Source organism: Thermobia domestica, chromosome 15, assembly GCF_964235325.1.
Source record: "Thermobia domestica chromosome 15, izTheDome1.hap1.1, whole genome shotgun sequence".
NCBI classification, from domain to species: domain Eukaryota; kingdom Metazoa; phylum Arthropoda; class Insecta; order Zygentoma; family Lepismatidae; genus Thermobia; species Thermobia domestica.
In genome coordinates, this window is record NC_137468.1 from 41,912,199 (window position 1) to 41,938,502 (window position 26,304).

The following is a 26,304-nucleotide window of genomic DNA, read 5'->3' on the forward strand; positions in this document are numbered from 1 at the left end:
AGAAAGGGGTTTCTGCATCGAATTATTACGGGTGATGAGAAGTGGATCCATTACGAGAACCCTAACGAAAAAAGGCCTGGGTGAAACCAGGTGAACCAGGTCCATCACAACCAAAACGAGATATTCACTGTGCAAAGGTTATGCTGTGCATATGGTGGGATATGAAAGATGTGGTGTACTATGAGCTGCTGCAACCGGGTGAAACTATGAATGGAGAACGTTATCGACGACAATTAATGCGTTTGAAGCAAGCTCTGGCCAGAACACGACCAGAATGGGAGAACAGACATGATAAACTTATTGTTCAACATGATGACGCTCGCCCACATGTCGCAAAACCGATCAAAACCTATTTAGAAAATGTCGGATGGGAAGTTTTACCCCACCCGCCGTATTCACCAGACGTTGCTCCTTCGGACTACTACTTGTTCGATTGCATGAACAACGATTTGATTGGACAGCGGTTTACTTCTTCAGAAGATATCGAAACATGGGTCTCTGACTGGATCGCTTCCAAGGATGAGGACTTCTTTCGCCACGGAATCCGTACATTGCCTGACAGATGGGCGAAAGTGGTGGCTAGCGATGGACAATATTTTTCTTAAGGTATTTATGTATTTTGTGTTTGTACTACAGCTTCAATGTGTGCGTACCAACCGCACGAATTAATTCCTAGACCAAATAGCATTGTTATGTTCTCAATGATTTTGCACTGTAAATATTGGTTTTAAAAACATATTAATACAGTATGTTAGACTTGCAGTTAAACATAATTTTCCAAGAATTGTGCTGTATATTTTAAATTATGCATTATGCCTTATTTTCTAAAATTATGCTTTGTTATGCTTTTTAAATTAGTTTCTTCTGGACCCTTAGACAACCACAACCATGTTCAAGGTACCAACCATATGTGTAAATTGCTGTTATGCTTTTTATGCGTTTGGGTTGCCCTATTGATTATATTCATTCCTCTTTAGTAAAGAGGAATGAGAGAAATAAAGAATAGGAAGGAGAATGAAGGGAAGATCCAGATAAATGTAGTTGAAAATGGCGTAAACTGAACTTCAGCAACTAAACATCGTATTCGATTTATTTCCCAATTTCTTCGTCCTTTGTTGTCATAACAAATCGATCAGATTGTTAGAATGTTGCTTTTTCACTCCTTATTCTTATGTTGAACTTGGGTAAAGTTTAGAAGAATTATTTAAAAAAAAAAATGTAAAATAAGCAGTGGCGTATTTACGATTTTGCTTCGGGGAGGGCTTTGCTAACTTTCGGGGGGGGGGCTTTGCCTGAAATTGTGAAAATTCTGCAAGATATTTCATATACTTTACTATAGTAAGTAAGATTTTGGGGGGCTTAAGCCCGGAAGCTCCCCCTAAATACGCCACTGAAAATGAGTATAACATGTTTTGCACGATAAAATAGTGTAATTTGAGATTGCAGCTACTTAGATACTAATATTTATTATTATTATTATTATTATTATTATTATTATTTTCAGGATTTTCCTCAAATAATTACAACGCGGAAATTAATACGTATGCACACTCATGAATGGTTCCTCATTGTTGTTGGCTGTTTATCATCAATAATAGTTGGTATCAGTTTAACAACCTACGCTATATTATTTGGAGAAGTACTTCAGGTAAAGTTCCTTCAATAATAATGCAAATAATAAGAAACTGCAGTGAAGTAGAATTCAAGAGTGCCATATAATATTATGGTGTTCCATACAACAGAAACAGATTATTACTTTTTTTTGGTAATGAAGTATATAGATAGTTAGTTAGTTAGATAGATAGATAGATAGATAGATAGATAGATAGATAGATAGATAGATAGATAGATAGATAGATAGATAGATAGATAGATAAACAAATAAACTAAGATCACCCGAAGTCAAGGTGACCAGACGTCCCGTTTTAGCCGGGACAGTCCCTTTTTCAACCGTTGTCCCGTTTTTATCTGATTCTCAAACGGGACGCCTAAATGTCCCGTTTTTAAGCAAAAATGACCCAGTTGTCCCGTAATTATTATTCAAAATATAAATGGTCAATACATATTCTACACTCTTCCGTATCAACACACGTTGGGCAGGTTGAGCCGTGTCTAGAACTTCTGAATATTCAAATGAGAATTGAGTGTTTTGTGATTCAAGTGAGAATTGAGTTCGATTTCTGAGTGTTCAAGTAGTTAAAAGTATTGTTGCGTAATACTTAAGTTAGAGACGCTGTGTTATCATTCTTACTTGTGTATTTTGCAAATTGAAAACACTGTTGAGTCCCAAAATAAATCTGGAAGTCACATATTTACCCCCCCCCCCCCCGCGTCGCCGATTCGTATGTGTCCCGTTTTTGCAAGTAAAAATTCTGGTCACATTGCCCGAAGTATCACAAGAAGTACCCAACTTATTGACCAAACTCTGCTTCTATCGACTTGGTTCTTTTTCATTTATTGAATTGCATTCCTGTCTTCTAAATAAATGTACAGGGAAAGAACTTATGAAGTAATTATAGTACATTGAAAAGAGATCGTTCTACTATAGTGTTTATGTCGCACACAAATTCAATTTACATATTTGAAAAGTGAAGTTTAAAACTTGAGTTGTTGATAATCTTCGTCTTAGTGGTGTCTATAATTGTGTTCTAAGACAGAATAGAAGTCTTGATACTTTTTTGTCAAAGTTATGGTTGAGTCAAACACTAATTTGAATACCAAAGACGAGCAGTCTGAGTTCTGTTTCACTACGTTTTTGGTATTGGATAATACAATATCTTTCACCCATTTTTGTAGTTTACAAACATACACACACACACACTCACACACACACACACACACACACACACACACACACACATATATATATATATATATATATATATATATATATATATATATATATATATATATATATATATATATATATATATAGATAGATAGATAGATAGATAGATAGATAGATAGATAGATAGATATAGATATATGAAAGTAATGATCATGATGCTACCCTGAATCAACAATCCACCACAGCGCGCGCTACCAGCGCGGAAAAAGTAGTGGGGGTGGTCTGTCCTTCCAAGCGCGCCCGGAGTCAGTATGCTGCGAGCAGTGACAACGTGTGGATGTCGATCTGCGTGAAGCACGTTTTTACAAGTTGTAACACGGCGTGATGAAGGGTTCGCTCGAACAACGCTACGTCATAAAATTTTGTGTAAAGTTGGGTAAGAATGCTACGGAAACTTACCAGATGCTGAAAGAGGCCTACAAGCAGGAGTGTTTGTCAAGATCCCAGGTCGGAAAATGACACAAGTCGTTCAAGGAGGGTCGGGAGGAGGTCGCCGACGAGTCCCGTTCTGGAGCCCAACAACGGCCAGGACCGACGACAACGTTAACCGTGTGCGTGAAGTGTTGCGCTCAGACCGGCGTGTGAGCATTCAACAATCGCGGACATCCTAAACATGTCAACATTTGCGGTACATGGGATAGTGACCGAGGACCTGCAAATGCGAAAGGTCTGTACAAAGCTTGTGCCGAAGGTGTTGACGAACGAACAAAAAGAACTTCGAGTTTTGCGCTGCAAGGAGTTGTTGGCATTGTGTGAAAGTGATCCGGACTTTTTAGACTCGGTCGTAACTGGAGACGAATCCTGGATGTTCGAATACGATCCAGAATCCAAAAGGCAAAGTGCGGAGTATTGTATTGTATTGTATTTATTTCGTCCTTTTTTCATACATTTAGCACTGATTGCAATGCATATGAAGTGGACACGTCATTTATATATAAACACAAAAGTAAAAAGAACAATAATAATGAAAATTACACACACTAGGTTAATAATTAAACATTATACCTTACATCTTATCCATTACATTTTGCATGATATTATTAAAAATAAAGTAAGAGTAATTATTACTTGCAGTGTATGTAGAAATCCTTGAACATATATCAAATGCTAAAAACAAGCAACGACAGTGGTTACTATAGATAATGTAGTTTTTTTTTTTTTTTTTTTGTTAGCAATTCATGTATTCCTCTATCGAGTAAAAGCAATGTTTTAGTAAATATTTCTGTAGTTCTTTTTTAAATTTAGCAACAGATTTTTGAGTCTTTATATCTTTGGGAAGTTTATTGTATAGCATGATACCCGCGTATTTACACCCTTTTTCATATAATACGGTTCTGTGTTCTACAATGGAAAAGTTTTGTTTGTTTCTTGTATCATGATCATGTTTTTCTTCTACCCGCGTAAGAACACCTTCTAAATGTCTCTTTACAAATATCAGTAGATTTAAAATGTACAAACAAGGTACTGGGAGTCCCAAAAAGGCGCGCATGAGCAAATCCCGAATCAAAACCATGCTCATTGTCTTCTTCGACGTTCGATGAATCATCCGTTTCGAGTTTGTGCCTCCAGGACAACCTGTCAAAGTAGGATTTTATCTAGGAGTGCTCAAGAGACTGAAACGCAGGGTCGCCCGCGTTCGAAGTGACATCAAAGACTCAATGAAACTCCACCACGACAATGCACCAAGTCACACCGCCTTCACCATCGTCGACTTCCTGGCCCGGAGCAGAACCCCAGTGGTCCCCCCTATAGTCTTGACCTGGCTCCTAGTGACTTTTTTTGTTTCCCAGTTTGAAGAAGCACCTCAAAGGAAAACATTGGGACTCCGTGCAGAACATTCAAGCCCATGTTACAAGGTTTTTAAAAGCCATTCCAGCCGAGGACTTTAAAGATGCTTTCCAGGCGTGGAAAACACGTCTCCAGAAGTGTATCGATGCAGAAGGAGCGTATTTTGAGGAATTTTAAAGATTTGTAACAATCGGAACAATAAAACAGTTTTTCTAAAGCAATGCTCATTACTTTCAGAATGAACCCCGTATATATATATATATATATGTAATATATACAGGATGAGGCACGTAAAACCGGCCCATAAAGTGGACACATAAAATGAAATGTAATGTATTGAATATGACTACTCACCTTCACAGCAGGTGCTGAAAGTGTCCTCCGCCCACTTCAACACACATGTGAGCACGATTGAGGAGATTCATATATACCCTTGTCAGTTCTTGTGTTGTAATGCTATTGGTGACATCCTGGATCCTGGTCTTGAGTTCTTCAATTGTGTGTGGATTTGTTTCGTATACTCTTCCCTTTAACAGTCCCCATAAGTAAAAGTCACACGTGGACAAGTCTGGTGACCGAGAAGGCCACAAGTCTTTGCTGATTGCCCTCTCTGGTGTAAACATCTCATGCACAAGGGACAATGATGCAGCTGATGTGTGGCATGTTGCACCGTCCTGCTGAAAGTAACATAACTGACGCTCCTCTTCGGTCAAGTGTGTATAAAACTCCTCCAGGATTCCCATATACACGTCACTGTTCACTGTCGTCTCAAAGAATATGGGCCCAATAACGCGTGTGGCGGAAATGGCACACCAAACACCAATCTTGTCATCATGCAAGGGTACCTGGTGGATTGCGTGTGAATTTTCTGTCGACCAATACCGGTTGTTTTGGGAATTTACGTACCCAGACAGGTGGAACCACGCCTCGTCACTCATGATGAGCATTAGTGGATCCAAGAAACCACTGGCAACATTGCTCAACAGCCATGAACAGAAATGCACCCTCTTCTGCAGGTCAGGCTCCTTCAGTTCTTGCACAACACTTATCCGGTACGGTTTTAACTTCAGTCCCCTTAAAACACGTCTGCAACTTCTCTCACTCGCATGAACCTGTTGACTCAATCTCCTGGTTGACTTTCGAGGACTTCTTGTCATTATCTCCTCCACCTGCATCTTTAATTCAGGTGTGCAGACAGATGATCGTCTGCAGTGGCGGCGGTTGGACGTTAAAAGTGAGGGGGCAAGCCATGATCTGAATATTTGTAGGGTGAGTTCGCCAATAGTCGACCGCCATCCAATAGTCGACCATTTTTGCTTACTATTGTGTATATAAAATATATCTAATGGTCTTTTGGAGCGGAAAGTGATTCGCGATAAAGCTTGCATCATATACCACCAATGACAATCATTGTTTGCCTCTCCCTTGGCCAGCTGGTCGTCTTTCATCGATAAATTTCGAAGTATCTGTAGAATTACGACTCAGGTGCACAGTTTACGACAGTGTGCAATGGGAATCTTGTGCACCTGTTGTTTTTCGCTTTTCTGAGGATATAGATAGTACGTGGGGTAAGAAATGTTTTCGTTACAAAACTAAGTTATTCTAGAAACTGTACAGTATAATTTGTCAATAACTGGATAGTATTAAATGAATAAATACATGTTAAAATGTGGTCGGAATTTGGCATTTTTTCTTTCCCATACAAACCAATTGTCGACCAAGGGTGGTCGATTATTGGATTATTTGAGAGTGCGCCAAATTGCTTCAAATTATTTCCTGTTTGGTATTAAGGTCTGTTCTTCAACATGCATGTATAAAATTTTTGATTTCGTGACATATTCTAAAAATCGACCGCCTGTTTCTCGTGTTGGTCGACCATTGGAATATTTCTTGCCACCTGTCGACCGCACTGTTTCATACTATGTTTCGCGTTTTGCTGACTGGAATTTGTTCATTAACTTAGTTTAAAGTTTCTTTTTATGACGATCTACTATTTCAATGTGAAACCATTTTTTTTTTTTTTTTTTTACACGGAAACAAGAAACCCTCCTCGCTGGTCTAATGGATAGCAACCGTGCCTTTGGTGCTCTGTGTCCCGGGTTCAATTCGAAGCGGGAGAACATAGAACGAATTAAAGCGGTTCGAATATTACTGTAAACTATAGGTCCACGTCTTTACATAGTCTTGATCCTAAGAAGGGACGTTAAACCATAATAAACAAAGAAACAAGCAAACAAACTAGAACAAGAAGGGGTTCCTGTACGTCTACTACGTCTTCCTGAATGAGAGAAATAATAATAATTTCTTTGAGGCATGTACCAGACACGTTGTCCAGTGCCTAGCCTGCTGGATTACGAATTGGGAATGGAGAGATATGCGGGTTGAAACCCCAATGCCGGCCCTTCTAACAGGTTTCTTAGGAGTTTTGTCAGTTATACCAGGCGCATGTCATGATGTTACCTACATAATAGGCTCTGGCCGACACCTTTCCTCATCCTTCTCCCTCCACTATCCCGTCCTGTGCCACAAATGCTTAAAGGACATAAATAAATTCAACAAAATTCAAGTAAGTGTTAAAGTATGCTGCTTTGTAATAAAGTCCTGGGTTCAATTTTCCATGGTAATACAATTGGTTCGGAGCTCATGTTAAACTCTAGGTCTCACGTCCTTGCGCCGTCATCATCATCCGATTAATGTCAATAAAAAATATCGATTAACTCGGCTCAGGTTTTTTCAGGTCAGAACCTGATTTCGGGAAGAACACTGAAATATTAAGAGTATCAATATTGAAAAACAACTTTTGTTAACATATTCTTGATTACTTCTGCTTTGTAATATAGCAATGCATTTTGTTGTTAGAAATATGGCGAAACATTTTAAATTTTATGTATTTTTGACAGATTTCCGCTATTCGGGCTCCGGGATATAAAAGAAAATTTTTCCGCTATTCGGAATTTGATATGCTGTGCGCCTTAGAAGCTGTAAGAACAAAACAACTTTCAGTTCGTGATGCCTGTAAAAGGTTTGGTGTGCCAAAGACAACAGTTTTAGACAAACTACATGGAGTTCAGTTTGCACCACTTATTGCAGAGGTCCTAGCAACAGCAGCAACACCGTCAACAATAAAGAATGGGTTTCACAAATGTGGACTGTATCCTATCAATCCGGACGCTGTTGACTACACAAAATGCATCAAGAGTGTATGCAAAAACATAGAGAGTACTTCCACTCAGCCAAATGTTAGTGAATAAGACCTTCGTACTGCAAGAAAAGTTATTACTGTGTACAAGGATGAACTTCAAAAGGCTGCGGTTGACTTCAACGCAGTTCTTGAAGTTTTGAAACTTCCAGCAGAAAAGCCGATGGACGAAGCACTACAAACTGATGTTAAAAGTGCCAACTTACCATTAGATGACGAAGTTGCAGTTGGTGAAATCCCTGTAGTTGATGACAACAATGCACACTTGTCTCAAGCTACTCTCACTGTTGAAAAGGATTTACTAAATGATCTTCTCCAGTCATTGGCTGTTGAAGCCAATCCAAGTGCAACAACTGAAAACAGAGTGAATATAACATCTATTCTACCTACGAAACCTGAGAAATTCGACACCATTGCAGCACAAGAGAAAGAGGAAATCAGTATTGTGCCAAACAAAGAATCAGTTATGTCTGCTCCAACGACAGAATCAGAGAGGCCTTTAATACGAAAGGAAGGAAGGAAACGTCTATTCCAGAATTTGTGCCATCAAATGAGAAGGAAACACATCAACTACACTGAATGAAACTGAACCTATGAAAGATATTCAGCAAGATACTTATTCTCTCAAAGAACCTCCTACTGAAGCTCTGGTTTCTATACCAGAAGCACAGCAAGAAACAAGGGACGTTGAAAGCGATGGTGTTGCTGGACCAAGTGAATCAAGTCAGAAGAATATCGCAACAACCCCTAAAACTATCAGACCAATATGTATAACACCAACTTTTAAAAAGCATCTGTTCTGGCCTAAGAGTCCAGTCAAAAAGCCTAAGAAGAAGGTAGAGAAGATACCGTTTGCGATTGGCTCAGAAGAATATCGCCGCGCACTGACTGCAAAACAAGAAGAACAGAAGAAATAGAGGAGGAAAAGAAACGCAAAAGGGATGAAAGAACAGCAAAAAAGAGCAACAAACTGGAAAATCCAAAGAAACGATCGAAGACGACGACCACTGCTGTTATAGAAAAACATCACAATGAAGATGTAATTGACGAAGGCGATGGAGCCATATGCGCAGGATGTGGAGTGATAATAAACAATTTTGCTTTGGAAAGTGAGATAAACCAGTGGGTTGCGATCATTGTGATAAATGGTTCCATCTTCGGTGTAACGAATTGTCTGGGTATACATGGGAAGAACTTGCAGATAAGCTGTTTCTGTGCGCAGATTGTACCATATAAATGATTTGAATAAACAATTAGGAACTTACTATTATTACATGAAAAGATAACTCAATGTGCTCATGTAACTCAAAAGAAAAACCTAACACGGGAGAGAAACCTTATCATATGTGAGACAATAACTCGACGTGCTGCAGTAACAAAGGAGAGAAATCGTATCATATATGAGAAGATAACTCGATGTGCTGAAGTAACACAGGAGAGAAACCTTATCATATATGAGAAGATAACTCGAAGTGCTCAAATAACAGAGGAGAGAAACCTTATGATTATGAGAAGATAACTCGATGTGCTCAAGTGACACGGAGAGAAACATATTTCATACAGGAGAAAAGTGAACACTTAGGATTTTCTAAATTATTAGAGACTCGTACTTTGTTTAGGATTTGTAAAACCGTAATATAAGTGATAAGATAACGTGTGCATATAACGGAGGAGAGAAGTCTTGTTTCACGTGAAAGATCTATTTAATATTCAAATCCATTATTCCAAATAAAATAGCTATGTACCAAATCCTAATAGCGTGATTCTTTCATTTATAATCACTAAGGAGAAAACCTTATTGAAAATTAAATAAAATCTTTATAATCGTTTTGTCAAGTTCAAATCTCGCGAATAATACAATTTTGAAATATCACCTAAGGCAATCAATTACTTCTACGTGATAGAAACGATAGAAATTGCGCGCGGTTGACTAATAGCATGAATGCGGTCGACTACTGAGCGATGATGGTCGACAAGTGGGAATTTTGATGAGTTTTCGTAAAATCTATTTTTATATCATTGCAAAATTTTAAAAGTGAGCAGTTAACACAGGCATGGTACAAAAGAACCCAAATAAAGCAAATAATTCACTTTTGTCAAATACTATGAAATCATCACGCTTTATAAGTGCTTAGAAGTAAGATTTTTTTTCAGCGGTCGACTATTGGCGAACTCACCCTATATAAATGTTAGTTTTCCTGGTTGTTTCTAACATTTTGTTTGACGAAAGGTCGTATAACTAATAGGATACTATATTTTCAGTTAAAATACCGTACATCGTATATAATAGTTTATTAAGTAAATTAAGAAGAACAACGCAAGTAGATACTAGCCCTTTGCAGTGGCGGCGTAGTGCAAACTGGGGCCCGGGGCCAGTGAAGTAGGTTGGGGCCCCTTTTCAAACAATCGTGATTTATACACTTCTACTTTTGACATTCATTTACATAATAATTCTATCTGTTTGCTCATCCCTTTTCCCGTTTGTGTGTGTCATTATAATCTGGGATATATTAAACAAATAGGGCTGACATTTAGCATGCCTGTCTATTTTTTAAATGCATAGAACCGCTTTCAGGCTGGTATCTACAAATAAAACTGGACCCCGTTTATCATTGCATATTCTTTTCTTTTTTTATTCATTTTTAAACAAAGAACACGATAGAAAAAAGATTCGGGACACAAGTGTAACAGAAACTACAACCCACAACAGAAATAACAATCTTAAGGGGGCAGACTACTTAATATTTTTCAAAAGCTAAAAATTTTTCTTTCGCCACGAAAAGTAATAATGAAATGTAATTTACCACAGTAATAGATAATGTTCCTCTACACCCGCAAATACGAATCAGAAGAATTTTCAGTGTTGCCATCAATAGAAATTACAATGTGACCAGAATTTGAATTACCCAAAAATCTAGGTTATGGCAGCGACTAGAAAAATGAACTCAACGGCAATTAATGACTTATCATGCTGTCTGTATTCCTTGTTAACTGGTTTTTAAATAATATTTGTATTTATTTGTAATAAAGTGTACAAAATAAATAATTTTTAATAAACAGTAGAATTAAAATACAAATATTATTTAAAAAGTAATTAACAAGGAACACAGACAACATGATAAGCCATTCAATTGCCGTTGAGTTCATGTTTCTAGTTACTACCATAACCTAGATTTTTGGGTAATTCAAATTCTGGTCGCACTGTAATTTCTGTGCATGGCAACACTGAAAATTCTTCTGATTCGTATTTTCGGATGCAGAATAACATTATCTATTACTGTGGTAGGTTACATTTCATTATCACTTTTCACTTACGAAAAACTGGCAAAAGAAAAATTTTAGCTTTTGAAAAATATTTAGTATTCTGCCCCCAACGTAAAAATCAAGAATCCAGAATTTATCCTACACCTATACTATCGTAGTATCAACGCGTACTGTAATTAGATGGAATAGTGGAAGTAATGCTTCTAATAATACAGTGAGAGACATATTTACGTACAAAACGTAACAATGAGCTGATATTGCAAAAATTGCAAATAATAATATAACCGATGCGAATTATAAATGTAAGCTCTATGTTTCCTAGAATATTTTTGTTCGGTTCTCGCCTTTGGTGTTTCTCCTGCGCAATGTCTCATATGGTTAAGTTTATTCATAGTTTCTTACCTGTCTGAACTTACGTTAGATGGGTTTTATTTGATTAGATTTTTCTTCCTACAGTTAGCCCCATTCACTTTAACATTCGGTTTCTCTCCAGTGATAATGTACGATCTATTTAGTCCCACTGCTTTTGCCGAAATATCAATGAATAGTTAAGCACTAGAATATTTCTCTCCTGCTTGTCTTTTTTACTATTATTTCCCGATTTCGCGCTTGTTTTATGATTATATTATTTTGTATTTAATAATTCAGTCTGACAAATATTAACAGTTTTTTATTACTCTCACATGATGCGACAGATACTGGCAGTGTTATCAAAATCTGAGGAGCGGTTGCCAAACTTTAGTAATTTCAAGCCCTATTAAAGATACATATTTCAGGATACCTTGTGGTGAAATGTCAAGTTGTTCCTTAGCTTTCTTAGCACACCTTAGTGAACTGATTAAATCCTTACAATCCTGAAATAATAATAAGCCAACCAGGTCATTCGGGTAGAACAAAGCCAAAACAGAGCAACATGCTTTTAGCCTTTCCTCGCTCTCATCATCTAGCTGCTGCACAAAGTTGGCCATAGAACACAGGAATCTAAATCTGTTGTTCAGGTCATGCATCTGAGTAAAATGATCATTTGTTGTCTCATCTCATCTAGAATTTCATTGATAGAGCGCTTCACTTCGGCCTGTGCAGTCAGATTTAATTCTTCACTTCTCCAGGCATGCTTCTCCTTCTACTAATTGTACCGACAGTTATGTTACATGCCCTGCAACTTCTTTCAGCTCTGGATATGATTTCCTTGTCAAGTCTCCAGATATTAATTGCGTTAACCAGACTCTGTAACTGAATAAGAGTTTGATTGAAACTCATATCCTGAGATTAAAGGCATTTTTGGATCCGATCAACATATGAGAGATTTGCAGACCAGAAATATAGTAAAGCGATGAAGTTAAATGACTGGATGCTTGCAAGAAGACCAGCGTCTCCTGTAGTATCAAGCGTTTCAATCGAAGTGTCACGCAGATCTTCCAATGGATCAATTACTTCATCCAATTGACTAGAAAGTGCCTTTAAAGCTTCTGCTTTTGATCTCCATCTAGTGTCATTTTCACGTTTCAGACCAATTTTTACGTGATTTTGCAGCACATTCCATCGGTGAATAGATCTAGAGAAGAATAACAACAAAAAGTCACCAAAAAGTCCATTGCTCCCAAAAAGTCACCGCCAGAACGTTAACGCAGCATGTAAGCCACAAGGTTCAATGAATTATTGTTACAAGGAAAGAAAATGGCCAAAGGAAATTCCGTATGAAAGTTTGAACTCCAGAATATTGCCCGGCCATTGCAGCCTGATTATCACAAGACTGGCCTCTGAAATCTTAATACCAAGCCTATTACATTGAAGTTTCTTCCGTATTTCAGCAGAAATACTGTCAGCAGTCTTTCCTTCGACAGAGATGAAATCAATAAATGCTTCCCGAACTTGAACAGAATCACGTTGTATGTCAACAAATCGAATGATTTGTGACAAGTGTTCCATATGAGAACAATCAGGAGTGGAATTAAACATAATGCTGAAGTATTTTGATTATTTGAACACTTTTCTTATTGAACATTTTCTTCACTCTAAATTTGTGGTCTGAAATGTAAATTCATACGCCAAAAAAACAAGAGCAGATATGGGGAAATCAGCTAAGCAAAAGGATTTCGCTCGCTGAAAATTCGACTTGTAAAGGATAAAAGAATGAAGACAGAAGGAAAACAAGTGAATCAGCGACTATAGCGTCTGCACCAAAGAGCTTTTAATTAGAAACAGAATGCTAGTACCCTAATGAAGCATTATGTACGTTGATACCTTCTTTCTACCCTTCTCTTCAACTGATATATGAATGAATAAATAAATAAACAATGATAATTTAGGAAGCAGATTAGCAGACGGGACCCCATTACTTCCATCATAAGACCTTAGAATGTAAATAACACAATATACTTTGACTTTCATTATAGTTTAATCTACACTCAGCTTTTCCTTTAAATTTCTCTGAGGTCATTGAACAGAGTGAAACTTTTATTTTATTCATATTTTAATCCACATACATTTTTCCTTTAAATTTCTTTGGGGCCCAAAGAGAGTTATTATATTTATCTTTCACGTACATTCAACTTTTCTAAAAAAAATTCTTGGGGGCACCAAGAAAGTGAAACGTCTGTTTTATTTTTTCGCCTGCATTCAGCCTTTTCCTTTAAAATACTTTGGGGGCCCCCCAAGAGTATGAAACATTTACTTTATTTTTCACCTATATTCAGAGCTTTTTCCTTTAAATTTCTTTGGGGGCCTCCAAGATAATGAAACTTCTATTTTATTTATTTTTAATCTATATTCAATTTTTTTTTTTTAAATTTCTTTCGTGTCCCCAAGAGAGTGAGGCCCGAAGCTTATAGTTTGTTTAGCTTATACGGAAATCCAGCACTGATTAACTTTATTAGACAGATATTTCTGTTGTTTCATCCGTTATTTAGTGTAATATTGATTGACAATTAATTGCGTTAACATTTAGGGAAGGTGTGGATTATAAACCTTGACGACCCTTGTACGGCTCATGCTAACAAGGTTCCTTAGCAACTATTTTTTACCTACTGTAGGGGGCCCCCACAAAGTGGGGCCCGGGGCGGGGGCACCGCTCGCCCCGCCCTTACGCCGCCACTGGCCCTTTGTACTCTTAAACAACGAAAGTGTAAGAAGAGATTTGATTCTTTGCTCATGAACATCTTAAAATTCTGTCTGGAAAATTGTGTGATCAGATTATTTAATAAATTTGCAAAACAAATAAATAGAAAGGATAATATTAATCATAGTAATGAATAATGATGCTTGTTTTGCAAAAGTTATATTGAAACTGAGGAGTAATGAAAAACTTAATATTTAATTCCACACATGCTATTAAATGTATGTTATTACTCTTAGAGAATGAAAGGCAGTAAATACTACAAGCATATGCTACGACATTTAAAGAAATATTTGCTTTTGCAACTTCTTGAAATATGTTCGTTGCCATTAGGTGCAGATTTCACTTTCTTGGAACACATCAAAACACAATACTTACAATCCACACTTCAGTTATACAAAATAAACTTAAAACCTAGAATTATGTTCAATTTACTAAATTTTATTGTATATACACTCGTACATCCTTAAACACAACACTTCACTCGTATATTACACTACAAAACAATGGAAAAGGTAGAAGTTGTTTCTTATCACGCTCTTTTTAATCGATATTCCTTACTTTAGAAAGAAGAAAAGACATTTCAGGAACTGTTAATTTTTGTGCAATTAAAGAATAACTTGTGAAATAGGCCCTACTTTTTATTGCATAATGTTCTTTCGATTAGCTTCAAAGCGGCTCACTAACATATCGAGCCCTTGTAAGAAGAAATGAAAGTATGCTGAAATTGTGCTCCAATAGGTTATTTTTTGGGGTTACTTTCTGTGGCGATTAAAACGCAATTACTGTAGGTTTTTTTACTCCACGGGAAGACAACCAATACGTATTCACGCAACAGCAAATATTATATGGCAGCATTTTTTCCTATTAATCAGTAACACATACAAAATCGTTACATTTCCAAATGAAACTATATATAACTAGGTTACTTCAAAAAAGTGCGGGGGCAACTGCCCCCCTTTGCCCCCCCTAATCGCCGCCCATGATCGTCTGTTCCTGGGAGCATTTTGAACCAATCCTGTACGCTGCCACTTTTCAATCAATTCCTGAATGGTGCTTTTTGCTGGCACAGGACGTCCTGGAAATTTCTCCCGAAACAAATTCTTTGTTTTCACAAACGATCCAGTGAGAATGAACCCTTCAACAATGGCAACACGCTCGGGTATCGAATACGGCATTATCACACACTGACACTCACCCGGCTTAACACAACGAGGCCTTTTTCTCAACTGGTTTCGACAAGTTTCACTGGCTGCGGCTGCACGTGACTGCTGCAGGTCACGTAAGTCGACCCGACCTCGACACGCCATCTCTTGGTAGGAAGGTAGATTATTTAAGTGTTGCCAAAAACACAATATACCAGAATATTACGACGGGCCGGTTTTACGTGCCGCACCCTGTATATATATATGGTTAATTTTCCTGAAAAATAGTTTGCACTTAATAATATCCTGTCTTTTATCTGATGTTTCTCCTTTTTAAAGTTATTGTTTGTCTACAGTCAAAGTGAAAAATAATTTTGATATATTGTTCAGAAGTTTTTTTAATACTAACAGGTTTTACTGTATTGTTAAAATGTTAATTTTCATTATCTACCTTTTTCTTCTATCTATTTGTGTCCCTCACAGCTAATGTTTCCCAATTGATTATGATCAATTTAGAGAGTTGATAACTTGGTATTTTATTGTAATTATATTGATTGAACATTGAAGCCTAAACATTCCGATAATTTGACATTGCCTATCTTGTTCTAGTTTTCGTTCTCTTAGAATAATCACTTGACGATCGAAAAAGAGTAAAAGTTAATATTTCTTTCATCTTTTGTGCATTGACATAGTGCTTGCACTAACAATTGATTTTCTTTGTGCTAGCTATATATGTATAAAAGGTAACCATCTTATCCCAATATTTTTCTACTATTAATATATTAGAAACACAACTGCAGAAACAATGTGTTAGCATTATGTGCAAAAAGAGATATAGACCCATAATCAGGCCCGTATTTATATATTGTGCGCCCCTGTGCTTTAAATAATTTGCCGCCCATCACAAAATTTGCCGCTCCCTCCCGAAAACTACCAATATTAGAGTTGAATTCATAGTTTTGGGGATCGCTGAGATGAATACTGAGAGTTTTAAACCAATTCAAGGTCATAGTCCACTCCTCAGGGAGGGGGAGTTTTTAAAAGTAATAGAATACGAGAGATCGATGGTTTAACGGTATCAGTTTTCATGATGTTGAAGCTTATCCTCACTCTTTCGATGGAGATGGGAGAAAATGACTTTTTAAAAATCATGAGATAAGCTAGCTCATTAGTAACTACTGTAATTACAGCGAATTAAACACATAAACATATTTTCTCACGCTTACGCGGAACTGTGCAGGTTGGTAGTTTAAAATCTTTTTTTAAAAAAATCGTTTATTGTGAATCTTTAAAAAAAAAATCTTGAGAGCCGCGGTCTAATGCATGAGGTCCTTGGTTCTATCCCAGCTCGCGCCAAGTGAGTTTTATGGTGGATAAACACCGTGTACATGGGTTTTCTCGGGGGTTTCCCGTTTCCTCCCACTTTCTTCATTCCGTCATTTCATTCATCCTCATCATCACCGTCCTTTAGCCTCGCCGGCATAACCGTGGAACGTAAAACTTTCATTTTATTTTAAAAATCCAAAATTTTGCAGCCCCCTAAATTCTGCCGCCCTGTGCTCGAGCACAGAATAACACTTACCTAAATACGGGCCTGCCTATAATATTGGCAATTACTTGCAGCGCAAATATAGATTTTGTTGAACAAAATTGTTTAACAAGCCTAGTTTAGGAAAATTAGAGTCTAAATTCTATTTTTCAAGGTATGCATGATTATTTGTTAGATTAGTTGAAATTTCAGTTTGATTTAATTATTTTGCGTCATGTGATACTTACAAAAGTATTTTATATATTAAACATTTATTAAAGTAAATAAATTAACGTTTTATTTGAATTTAGACAGCTGCTCTTAAGTATGGAATTGAAGATATTAACATGATGTATCACGTTCGTATATTTCTAACAGCAGGAGCTATTACTGGGATTGCTACATTTGTACAGGTAAAAAAAAAAGGAAGTTTTATATTTTCACAACCATTTTTTTATTTTGAGAATGAATCACATAAAGTTAAGTCATTGTTTTGTTGTAAAACTTTTATCATAAATTTTTAATCATCGTTTATCATATCATTCAGAAAAATTGAAACTTCTGAGAGAATTTAATGTAATTTAATTTTTCAAAAGAAGATATTATGATACGATTTGTCATAAATGAGCAAATTTCAATGAGTGAGACAAACATTGAATTGTGTAAAAGCCAAAGGTTTTATTTTTTTCTGTCTTAAATATGAACATTTTAGCAAAATATTAACGCCCGTAGTCTAGTGGTTAGAGCGTTGGATTCATGTCCGCGTGGTCCTGGGTTCGATCCCCGACCGCTTCCCTAACTTTCGGCGTCGTCAATGAGGCAAACTGGGGAGTCACGTGAGCGTTGACCACGCGTTTATCGCTAGGTTGAACTTAATTCCGCCAGTCGCTAACAGATAGCATGGAGCAGCTCAGGCCTACAAATTCAGGACGTTACGGCAAGTTTTTTTTATTATTTTTTTTTTTTAACACCCAATTGCCAAATTAACTTTCCTTGTGATTTTAATTTGCGCAAACTTTTGGAATTTAACTAACTTCATTTACATCAGAAAAGAGGGGCATGCATCTAAAGTAACGTTCTACTCACATTTCCTTCCGCGAGTTAGTAGCTTAATCGCTGCAGATATTAAACTCCGCACTTATGTTTTCTCAAGTGGAATTATCAACAAATGGAAATGACATTTTGCTTATTTTCCTTGTTGTTGTTTGGACTCATTATGTCAAAGAAAATCAGGAAATGGACATAGTTATTAAAATTTTAAATTTATATTACTTCCATTTTGCTTAAATTCATAGAAGTCACTGTAGAGTATGAATTTATTGATTACAATGTCAAAGAAATTGATGTTAATTTTAGTATTATTATAGAAAATGTGGTTGAATACTTCCTTATTCAGTCTATTAATGAAACATTGTCTTGAACTGCAATGAAACTACTTTTTAAAAATTGCTGAATTTTATATCAATCCAGGTTGTAAAATTTATGTGAAAAATAAACGCTAATATTTAGTATTGTGTAGATTTTAAGGAGAAACAGCTTTTGTCTGTCACACGTATTATTTACTCTATAATTGTATACAGAATTATCTTAAAGCAAAGGACATTTTATTTAAAACAACACAAAATATTGTATAAAATATCCATATGAGAATATTTGAAATCGAATACAGAGAGAACATAATCACAAATAAAAGCTTAACTCACCCGTAAAAGCTCCCGTGTATTAATTGAAGAATAGGTATACACTATTCTGTTTAACCGAATGCGATGGATGTTTCGGTTGAACAAAAATTGGGTTAAATCAGAATAAAAGTTTTTTGATATATAGTACTGTATACTTGATATATTTTCAGCGTAAAAACTGTTTTTGGCAACATATGTTGACTTCCAAACTGTACATTAAAGCAGAAGCATTTCTAAACTAAAGCCATACGACTAAAACAATTAAGTTTAATTTAGCTTGTGAAAAAACTTGATAATTTTTTGTGCTTGAGATTGGATGAACGTTTTATAGCAGTCTTTTATCATTTTAATTTTACGATGCGCGAGTAAAGGATTTTTTCAGTGATTCGGTTAAACGAAACTACTTCGGTAGCATCTGTTCTCTTCAACAAGCCTAAAAACATATTTCGAGGTGTCTGCGAATTTCTTTAATCCAACATATTAACTGTATTTAGATTTCTTGTAATACATAAAAGGACAATTGGACAATTCTTTATTAAATTAATAAATAAATACACTGAATTATTAAATATTGAACTGGAACTTGAGCTGGAACTATAACTTGAGATCATGTGATTATCACATTTTTAGCTCAAGGAAGAAACACTTCAGAGGATGATGCCATATTTCGGATACAATCCTGGAGGCAGCTGTGATAGAACTGTTTCCTTCCCATCCCAAGGCATTCATCAATTGGTATTCAAGTGAAAAAGTGTCTTAACACATATGGCGAATCTGTGTAGCTAGCTTCTGTAATAAAATCTTTTCGTGGAAATTGATCTTTTCATTTGATGGCATCTTATATATAGGACAAGACCTGTAGTTTTAAAGTGCAATCTCAAGTGCATTGCGTTTGAGTGGATCCCACAAGGGATCTCGTGCACAAAAGGCACAAGTGCTAGCCACTGGACTAGTGAGGAAACCATTCAGAATTTTGATGGCATGAAACAAATAATTTATTTGAAGATAGTGTTTAAATCTGATCATCTCAATTCAAATTACGATTTTCTCGTTGACCTTAATTTATAATTTAAACCATTCTTTTCAGCAATATATGTTTACAATAGCAGAAGAGAGATTTTGTAAAAGACTACGGAAAAACCTTTTCAGCACTCTTCTGCAACAGAATTTAGCATGGTATGACAGGGTTGAAGGATTTGTTGATAAACTGAACTGCAAGCTGTTCTACGACGCAGATAATGTTAAAATGGTAACTGCAAAATATTTATATTTATATTTTTCTTCTAGTAAAAATTATCACTTTTCTTATTTTCATTTATTCATTTGTTTATTTACAAAATTCCTACTAGATCCAGCTCCAGCCATTTTGTTTCATACTTAGCCGAGGTTTACAGAAAATTGCGAGACAAATTATCTTCAATACTAAGGCATAATTGTAGAATACAAATAAATATAATAATTAGAAGTACAAAATAATTACATTTATGTTTACTGATGAATGCTATAGCATACATAGTAGCATTTAATATTTAAAAAGACAAAGAAACCCTTCCATTAAATTATAATACATACTGTTCCAGGGTTTTTTCGCCCCTTCCTCGGTGTGTCTTATCTCGCTCCTTAGCTAAGCTTTTTACATAATAAAATAATTTTATACTCTAAAAACCATAGAATTCGAATAAAATACCTTTTAAAATGAAAATCTATACGATTTATTCCACATTTCCAAGTTATATGGACAAAATACTAAAATATTTCTCTTGAAAAACCGTTACTAGATACGAAAGTATTTCACAAGTGTTAGAAATATATTGGAAATATGCCCCAATTGTACTGATAGTTATTATAAAGTGATCAGCAGTTTGGAAATGCAGCGACCACAAATAATCAAGTTACGCTAGTTGTGTCGGAATGTGGTTCCCACAATAAGCTGCTTTAGGTATTGATTGAGTTTCACAGTCACTTTTACCGCAATTACTCAACGGTCTTTAGTGACACTCCTCTTCAATGCTTTATGATTCCTGTTACTGAGGCTTCTATTCCATCCATTACTCCTCGCCGATGTTGTTTTGCCAAGTTCTGCAGGACACTGTTACTTACGACTTACTTAGCACACTGGCTGCCTTAGATATCTTGCGCCAAATAATCCTGCACCTCTTCAAACTCAGAAAGGTTTTCAATTTTGTATTGCCATTATCTGCTGCTTCAAACACATCTCTGTTCTACACCGCCTGACATACTACATACGATCAGTTAACACACCACTAGGAACGGCTTGGCGCTACACACACATGCTGAGTGTTAGAGCATTTCTATTTCAAGTGTGCCCCTGGTGGCGCTGATGTCGATGTATATTTTTCTGTATTTCCCTCGAAAGAGGATGGACAAGTTGTTTTGGCCGAGAGATCCTTCAATAGTTGGATATGGACAGGGTTGCCAGATTAATAGGCTTCGCTGTGGACTGTTTTGTTAGCTATTCTATGCAGCCTATGATCTTTACTCGCCAAGACCAAACGATTGAATGACAAATTGGCAATACAGCCGAGGTCATTCATTCTTTCCCCAAAGCAAAGGGAAGGTTCCCTCCGTAAGAGGGAGGCGGGGGTGGAGCCGAAGTATGTTTCATATATTTCCGAGGGCACACTTGAAATGGACAGGCTCTACCACTTCACACATCTTACGTTTTGAAATCACAATCGTTTCCATTATTTTGGTAACTATGTATATTCACAATATACGGTATTTACATGATGGTTACGAACAAAAACGCTGAATTAATTAAATAGGCACTTAGAAGCTTTTATACTTACATTGTGAATATATAACCAGGAAAAAACAGAGAGAAAGAAAAATTTATGAATATTGATTGATTATTAATTTTTGTTTTTTCTTCGCATTCCTTCTTCGTCTCGTGTCATACCTTTTATTTGCTTGTCTTCTTTCTAAATGTGATAATTTTTAAAATATAAATATAATAATGTCTCTAAATTAAATATGAATTAAATATGATTTTTATTGACTGAATGCACTTGCATGGTTTACAATAAATGTTATTTTTGTCTTTCTGTAATTTGTTTAAGACGAATTCATAGACTAATTAATGTAACATTGTATTTTAACTAATCCACGCATATATCATTATTTTAGTAGATTATTTTCTTTTGTGTTAAGTGATTAAAGTCTGTTTTGAATAAATACGTTGCAGATGATATGTCCGTTCCTGGGGGCTTGGATGCAAGCTGCAGCTGCAGTTATTTCAGCAATAGCTCTGACTACATATTACAGCTGGAGATTAGGAGTCGTTGCAATTATTCTTGTTCCACTGTTAATGTTGGATGTTGCCATGTATGTCAAAATATTAATTGGAAAATCACCTACAGAAGATCTTGGGTTACAGAGATTTGTTTTGGTAAATAGAATATTTAATATGATAAAAACTTTTCCTAGTTGATGACTTATTATGATTTTTTTAATAGCAAAGTAGTTTTTGTGGTAATGTTTTCTCTCATTGCACTTAAAGCTGCTCCGCTGCCCTCGTCTGCTATATTGAATTCACACAAGCGAATGGCATATTTGTTTCCTGCGTAGAAAGCTTGCAATAGCAAAGATCCTATCCGGTTGCAATGATGTGAACATACTTTGGGAGGAGATGGCTGAAATTCAGCTTAAATGTAGAAGGGACTATGTAAATTCTATATTACAAAAGTATATTGTAATAAAAATGGGTGGAACATAGACAAAAAAAAAAAAAAAAAAGCGCGAAACATTAACATTAATGTTAATGAAAAAGCAATGGAAAACAAATAATTTCTCCACTTATCTCAAAAGCCAAAAGAAGGAGATGGCTGAAATTCAACTCAAATGTAGAAGATAGTATGTAAATTGTATATTTTAAAAGCAAATTGTCTTAAAATGGATGGAACATAGTCAAAACACGAAACATTAACATTAATGTCAACGTAAAATCAATTAAAAACAAAAGATTTCTCCATTTATCTCAAAAACCAAAAGAGGGAGATGGTTGAAATTCAGCTTAAATATAGAACATACTCTGTAGATTCTACATTCAATAAATACTGTCCTAAAATGGATGGAACACAGTTTTAAAATGCACGAAACATTAACATTAATGCCAATGGAAAATCAATGAAAAACAAGTAATTCGTCCACTTATCTCAGAAAGCTCAAGTAATATGGCTGAAAATCAGCTTAAATATAGAACGGACTATGTAGATTCTATATTCAAAAAAGAAATTGTCCTAAAGTGGATGGAACATAGTCAACATAGTCTTGTATTCGTGATATCAAAGTTAGTTTTGTCCAGGGTATTTAGATTTAGATTATAAAGATTTGATAAGGTTCAATAAAAAAATAATAAAATAAAAGTTAAAAAAGAAAAATAGAAATAGAAATGATTAGTCAGAGAAAGTTTCGAGCCAGAAGGAAGTTTTGGTAAGCGTAGTGTACTCCGTAATAATATATAAGCGTGAGGTCTAAAATACCACCTGAAGAAAATACCGAAGAAACGAGAAACACAAGCGATATATGGTTTAGAAATACCAAATGGAGTATCTGGAGAGGTCTGTCACAAACATTATAAACCATTTACGAAAACTAGTGTATAATGCTTTTTGTTTCATGAAATTTGGTTATGTATTTAAAAAGTTATAAACAATTTTTAATAGAGGATTAATTCAAGCCCATCCTGTACAGTATACACACACACGCATTATATATGGCGAGAGAGAGAGAAATTATGTTTAGTAACATATGTAGTTTTCTTTGTGCAATGATATCTATCACAGACATAAAATTTTAAGTTCTTTTGTTATTAATTCATTATTATTATTCAAACAATTGTTAATAGTGTTAGTTATGTAAATCAAAAAGCTTCAGGTTTACATATTTCATTTCTTTATTTCTTACCAGATTGCAAAAAAGACTTTCAGACTTTGCAGAAGTCTGCCTGGAACTGGAACGATGCGACTGATTGATAGCATTAATGATTCTGAGTTTAAAGATCGCAGACCGAGGATTCAATACAATGATCATATCCGAGGCTTAGTATTTGGTGCATTTCACTGTATTTCAGTTATGGTATATTCTATAATAATGTGGTTTACATACAGTTTTACTAAAATTGAAAATATAACTATTAGTCAAGCAATTCGGTAAGTTTTAGCTTATTATGTCTTTTTTTTTTGCGTGAGTAAATGTAGTTTCTTTAATATTTCGCCTGGAAAGCATCAACATTGATCACGAAGACGAAGTTGTTTTAAAGGCTTTAGGAAGGGAGTGGATAATATAAAACTGCGTTATTATTATTATTATTATTATTATTATTATTATTATTATTATTATTATTATTATTATTATTATTATTATTATTATTATTATTATTATTATTAAAGTAGTAATCCAGACGAGCACTTTTTTACGAAGTGAACGCTTAGATATGCAATATTCCTAACTTTAATAAGTTTTTTGTTTAGTGGGTAGATTGTAATTATTTAACAACAGTATACATATTTTTATCTAAATTTCCCTAGTTAGAGTTTAATTTCGGATTTTTATTAATTATTAATCAAAATTTATACGAAAGCTTCTCTTTCCGTGTAAGTTAAGAATGTATAAATCTGACTTGGCGTAAGATTATAGTTTCTCCTCTCAAATTAAAATTAAAAATAAAGACGTTTGCTAGATAAGTTTTTTTTATTATTAGTGAATTGTATGTCCATTAATATCTTCAAATAAGAAAAATTGTTTGGAATTCTCTTTGATACGATTATTCAATTTAATTTGCTTCATTCTGTATGAAAACCAACAGCTAAGGATACCGTTCGGAAATATATGAAGGATTTGAAATCCGGAGTAGACTATCTCTGTTTTTGATTGAAATCCTAATAACATTATGAGTATATTTTAAGCCAAGAATTTTAAAATTCTCATAGGTTTTGAAACTCCTGGCAATATGGCACATGTTTTCTTTGGGTATCCTTAATTGTATAAATAAGAAATTAAGTATTCGATTTTTGTATTTTCATGGAAGGAGAAAGTATCTATTAAGCCTCTCAATCTTCCATATACTGGTCAATAGTAATTTTATTTTTCAGGTGTAAACATTTATGATGATTGTGAAGTTAAATACTCTAAAAGTTAATTTGAGTTTTTCATTTTAAATCTGGTGTTGACGCGATCAGTTATTTTCATCTATATTTTCCAAGTTTGAGAATTGTTTAAGTTCCCACTAAGTAAAACGATATGATCCTAGTGTATAGTCTAAATGAAATTGGCTCAGAATGCAATAGTAGTTATGTTAATAGGCGAACTAATAGATGAAAATTTTGTTACTTCAGCTCGTAATACTTATTTCTAAATTTATACCAATGTTTTTAAAGATTTTTCTCCACAAAGATAGAAACATCTCAATTTTTTTCTGTAATATTAACTTAAAAAAGTAAACTTTTCAAGTTTCACGCTTATAATTGCTACTGTTATTATTGTTTGGACTGGATTGAAGTTTAGCGTCCCTTTCAGCAGCGAAGCTATATGAACGTGGACCTACTACTTAACGTGAGATTCGAACCACATGAGCTTTCGTCGGAAATCAAATCATCATATTATTATTGTTATCATTATCATTATTATTAAAAGGAACTAGGAACTTTTATAATTCACGTCAACCGGCATTTGTGTGACCGTCTGCCTGTCTGTCTATTCCACGATAACATTATGAAAACTATCCGATTTTGATACATAGTATTGTGTACTTCTTTACGGCTTGCTTATCGTCTTTGTTGCTTGCTGTTGAAATTAATCAAGCATAAATGGGTAAAAGGGGAAAAGTTCCCCGAACCTCAAAATTAGGTTTTGATGCAATGTAATACATATTTTCTTTGACGCTCCCTAATCTCCTTTATGAGATGCACTTTAAAGGCTAAAAAGAGGCGCATTTACCGCACCATCGATGTTTAAGAAATCAAAGACATCTTTTGTAAAATTATTCAATGTTGGTTACAATGTTGGTTACAGTATATTTTTCTTTAGGCTTCCTACATCTCCCACTGCCTGCGGTTAATGTCGGTAAAGAATAAGAGGTGATTTATCCCAATTAATATATATATGAATTCTACGATAACCTGTGTAAAATATATATTCGATTTTGATGTAACGTGGCATATATATATTTTTTTTCCTGAGGCTTCTCAATCTTCACTAATGTTTGGAGTTTAAATCGGTCAATAATGAGGGACATTTTTCTCTTCTTCCATGTGTGATGCAGTTTCCTATTTCCGAATCTATGGTCCTTATCAACAACCATTATATTAATTGGCTTACAGTGTTATTAAAACACCTACAAATATTAATTTATGGGGGGGGGGCGTTTTCATAGTCGCATTCAAAAGAAGTATTGCACATATATATAGAAGTGAATACCTTTCAATGACTCCAGGATGAATAGACCATCCAAGCATTGTTTTCGTAAGCTAAAAATAATTCGATTTTCTTTGATGCAATAAAAATCGTACTTTGTAATTACTCAGTTTATTAATAAATACTAAATAAATAAATTTGCATAGCAGAAACACTATCTTTGAACATGAAGATTTAAGATTATCATTATTTTTTTCAACCTTAGAAATACCATGGGAGGAAGGGGTAAATTTTGTCCGCGTTTTCAATTTTTTGCATGATAAAGTGTTTCCTAAGAGCTATTGATCATTTACAGTGTTCG

General features: G+C 35.1%; 1 protein-coding gene across 3 annotated transcripts in view; it reads left to right on the forward strand.

The window, feature by feature from the left end:
- The window catches only part of LOC145670996 (multidrug resistance protein homolog 49-like), a 150,445-nt gene that overhangs the window by 109,440 nt on the left and 14,701 nt on the right, over positions 1–26,304 (forward strand). For all 3 annotated transcript variants that reach the window (XM_081739632.1, XM_081739634.1, XM_081739633.1), the window contains 5 exons: positions 1,505–1,648; positions 17,199–17,300; positions 19,657–19,818; positions 21,775–21,978; positions 23,499–23,740. In XM_081739632.1, the coding sequence (XP_081595758.1) occupies positions 1,505–1,648; positions 17,199–17,300; positions 19,657–19,818; positions 21,775–21,978; positions 23,499–23,740 (854 nt within the window). The remainder of the gene's footprint in view (positions 1–1,504; positions 1,649–17,198; positions 17,301–19,656; positions 19,819–21,774; positions 21,979–23,498; positions 23,741–26,304) is intronic.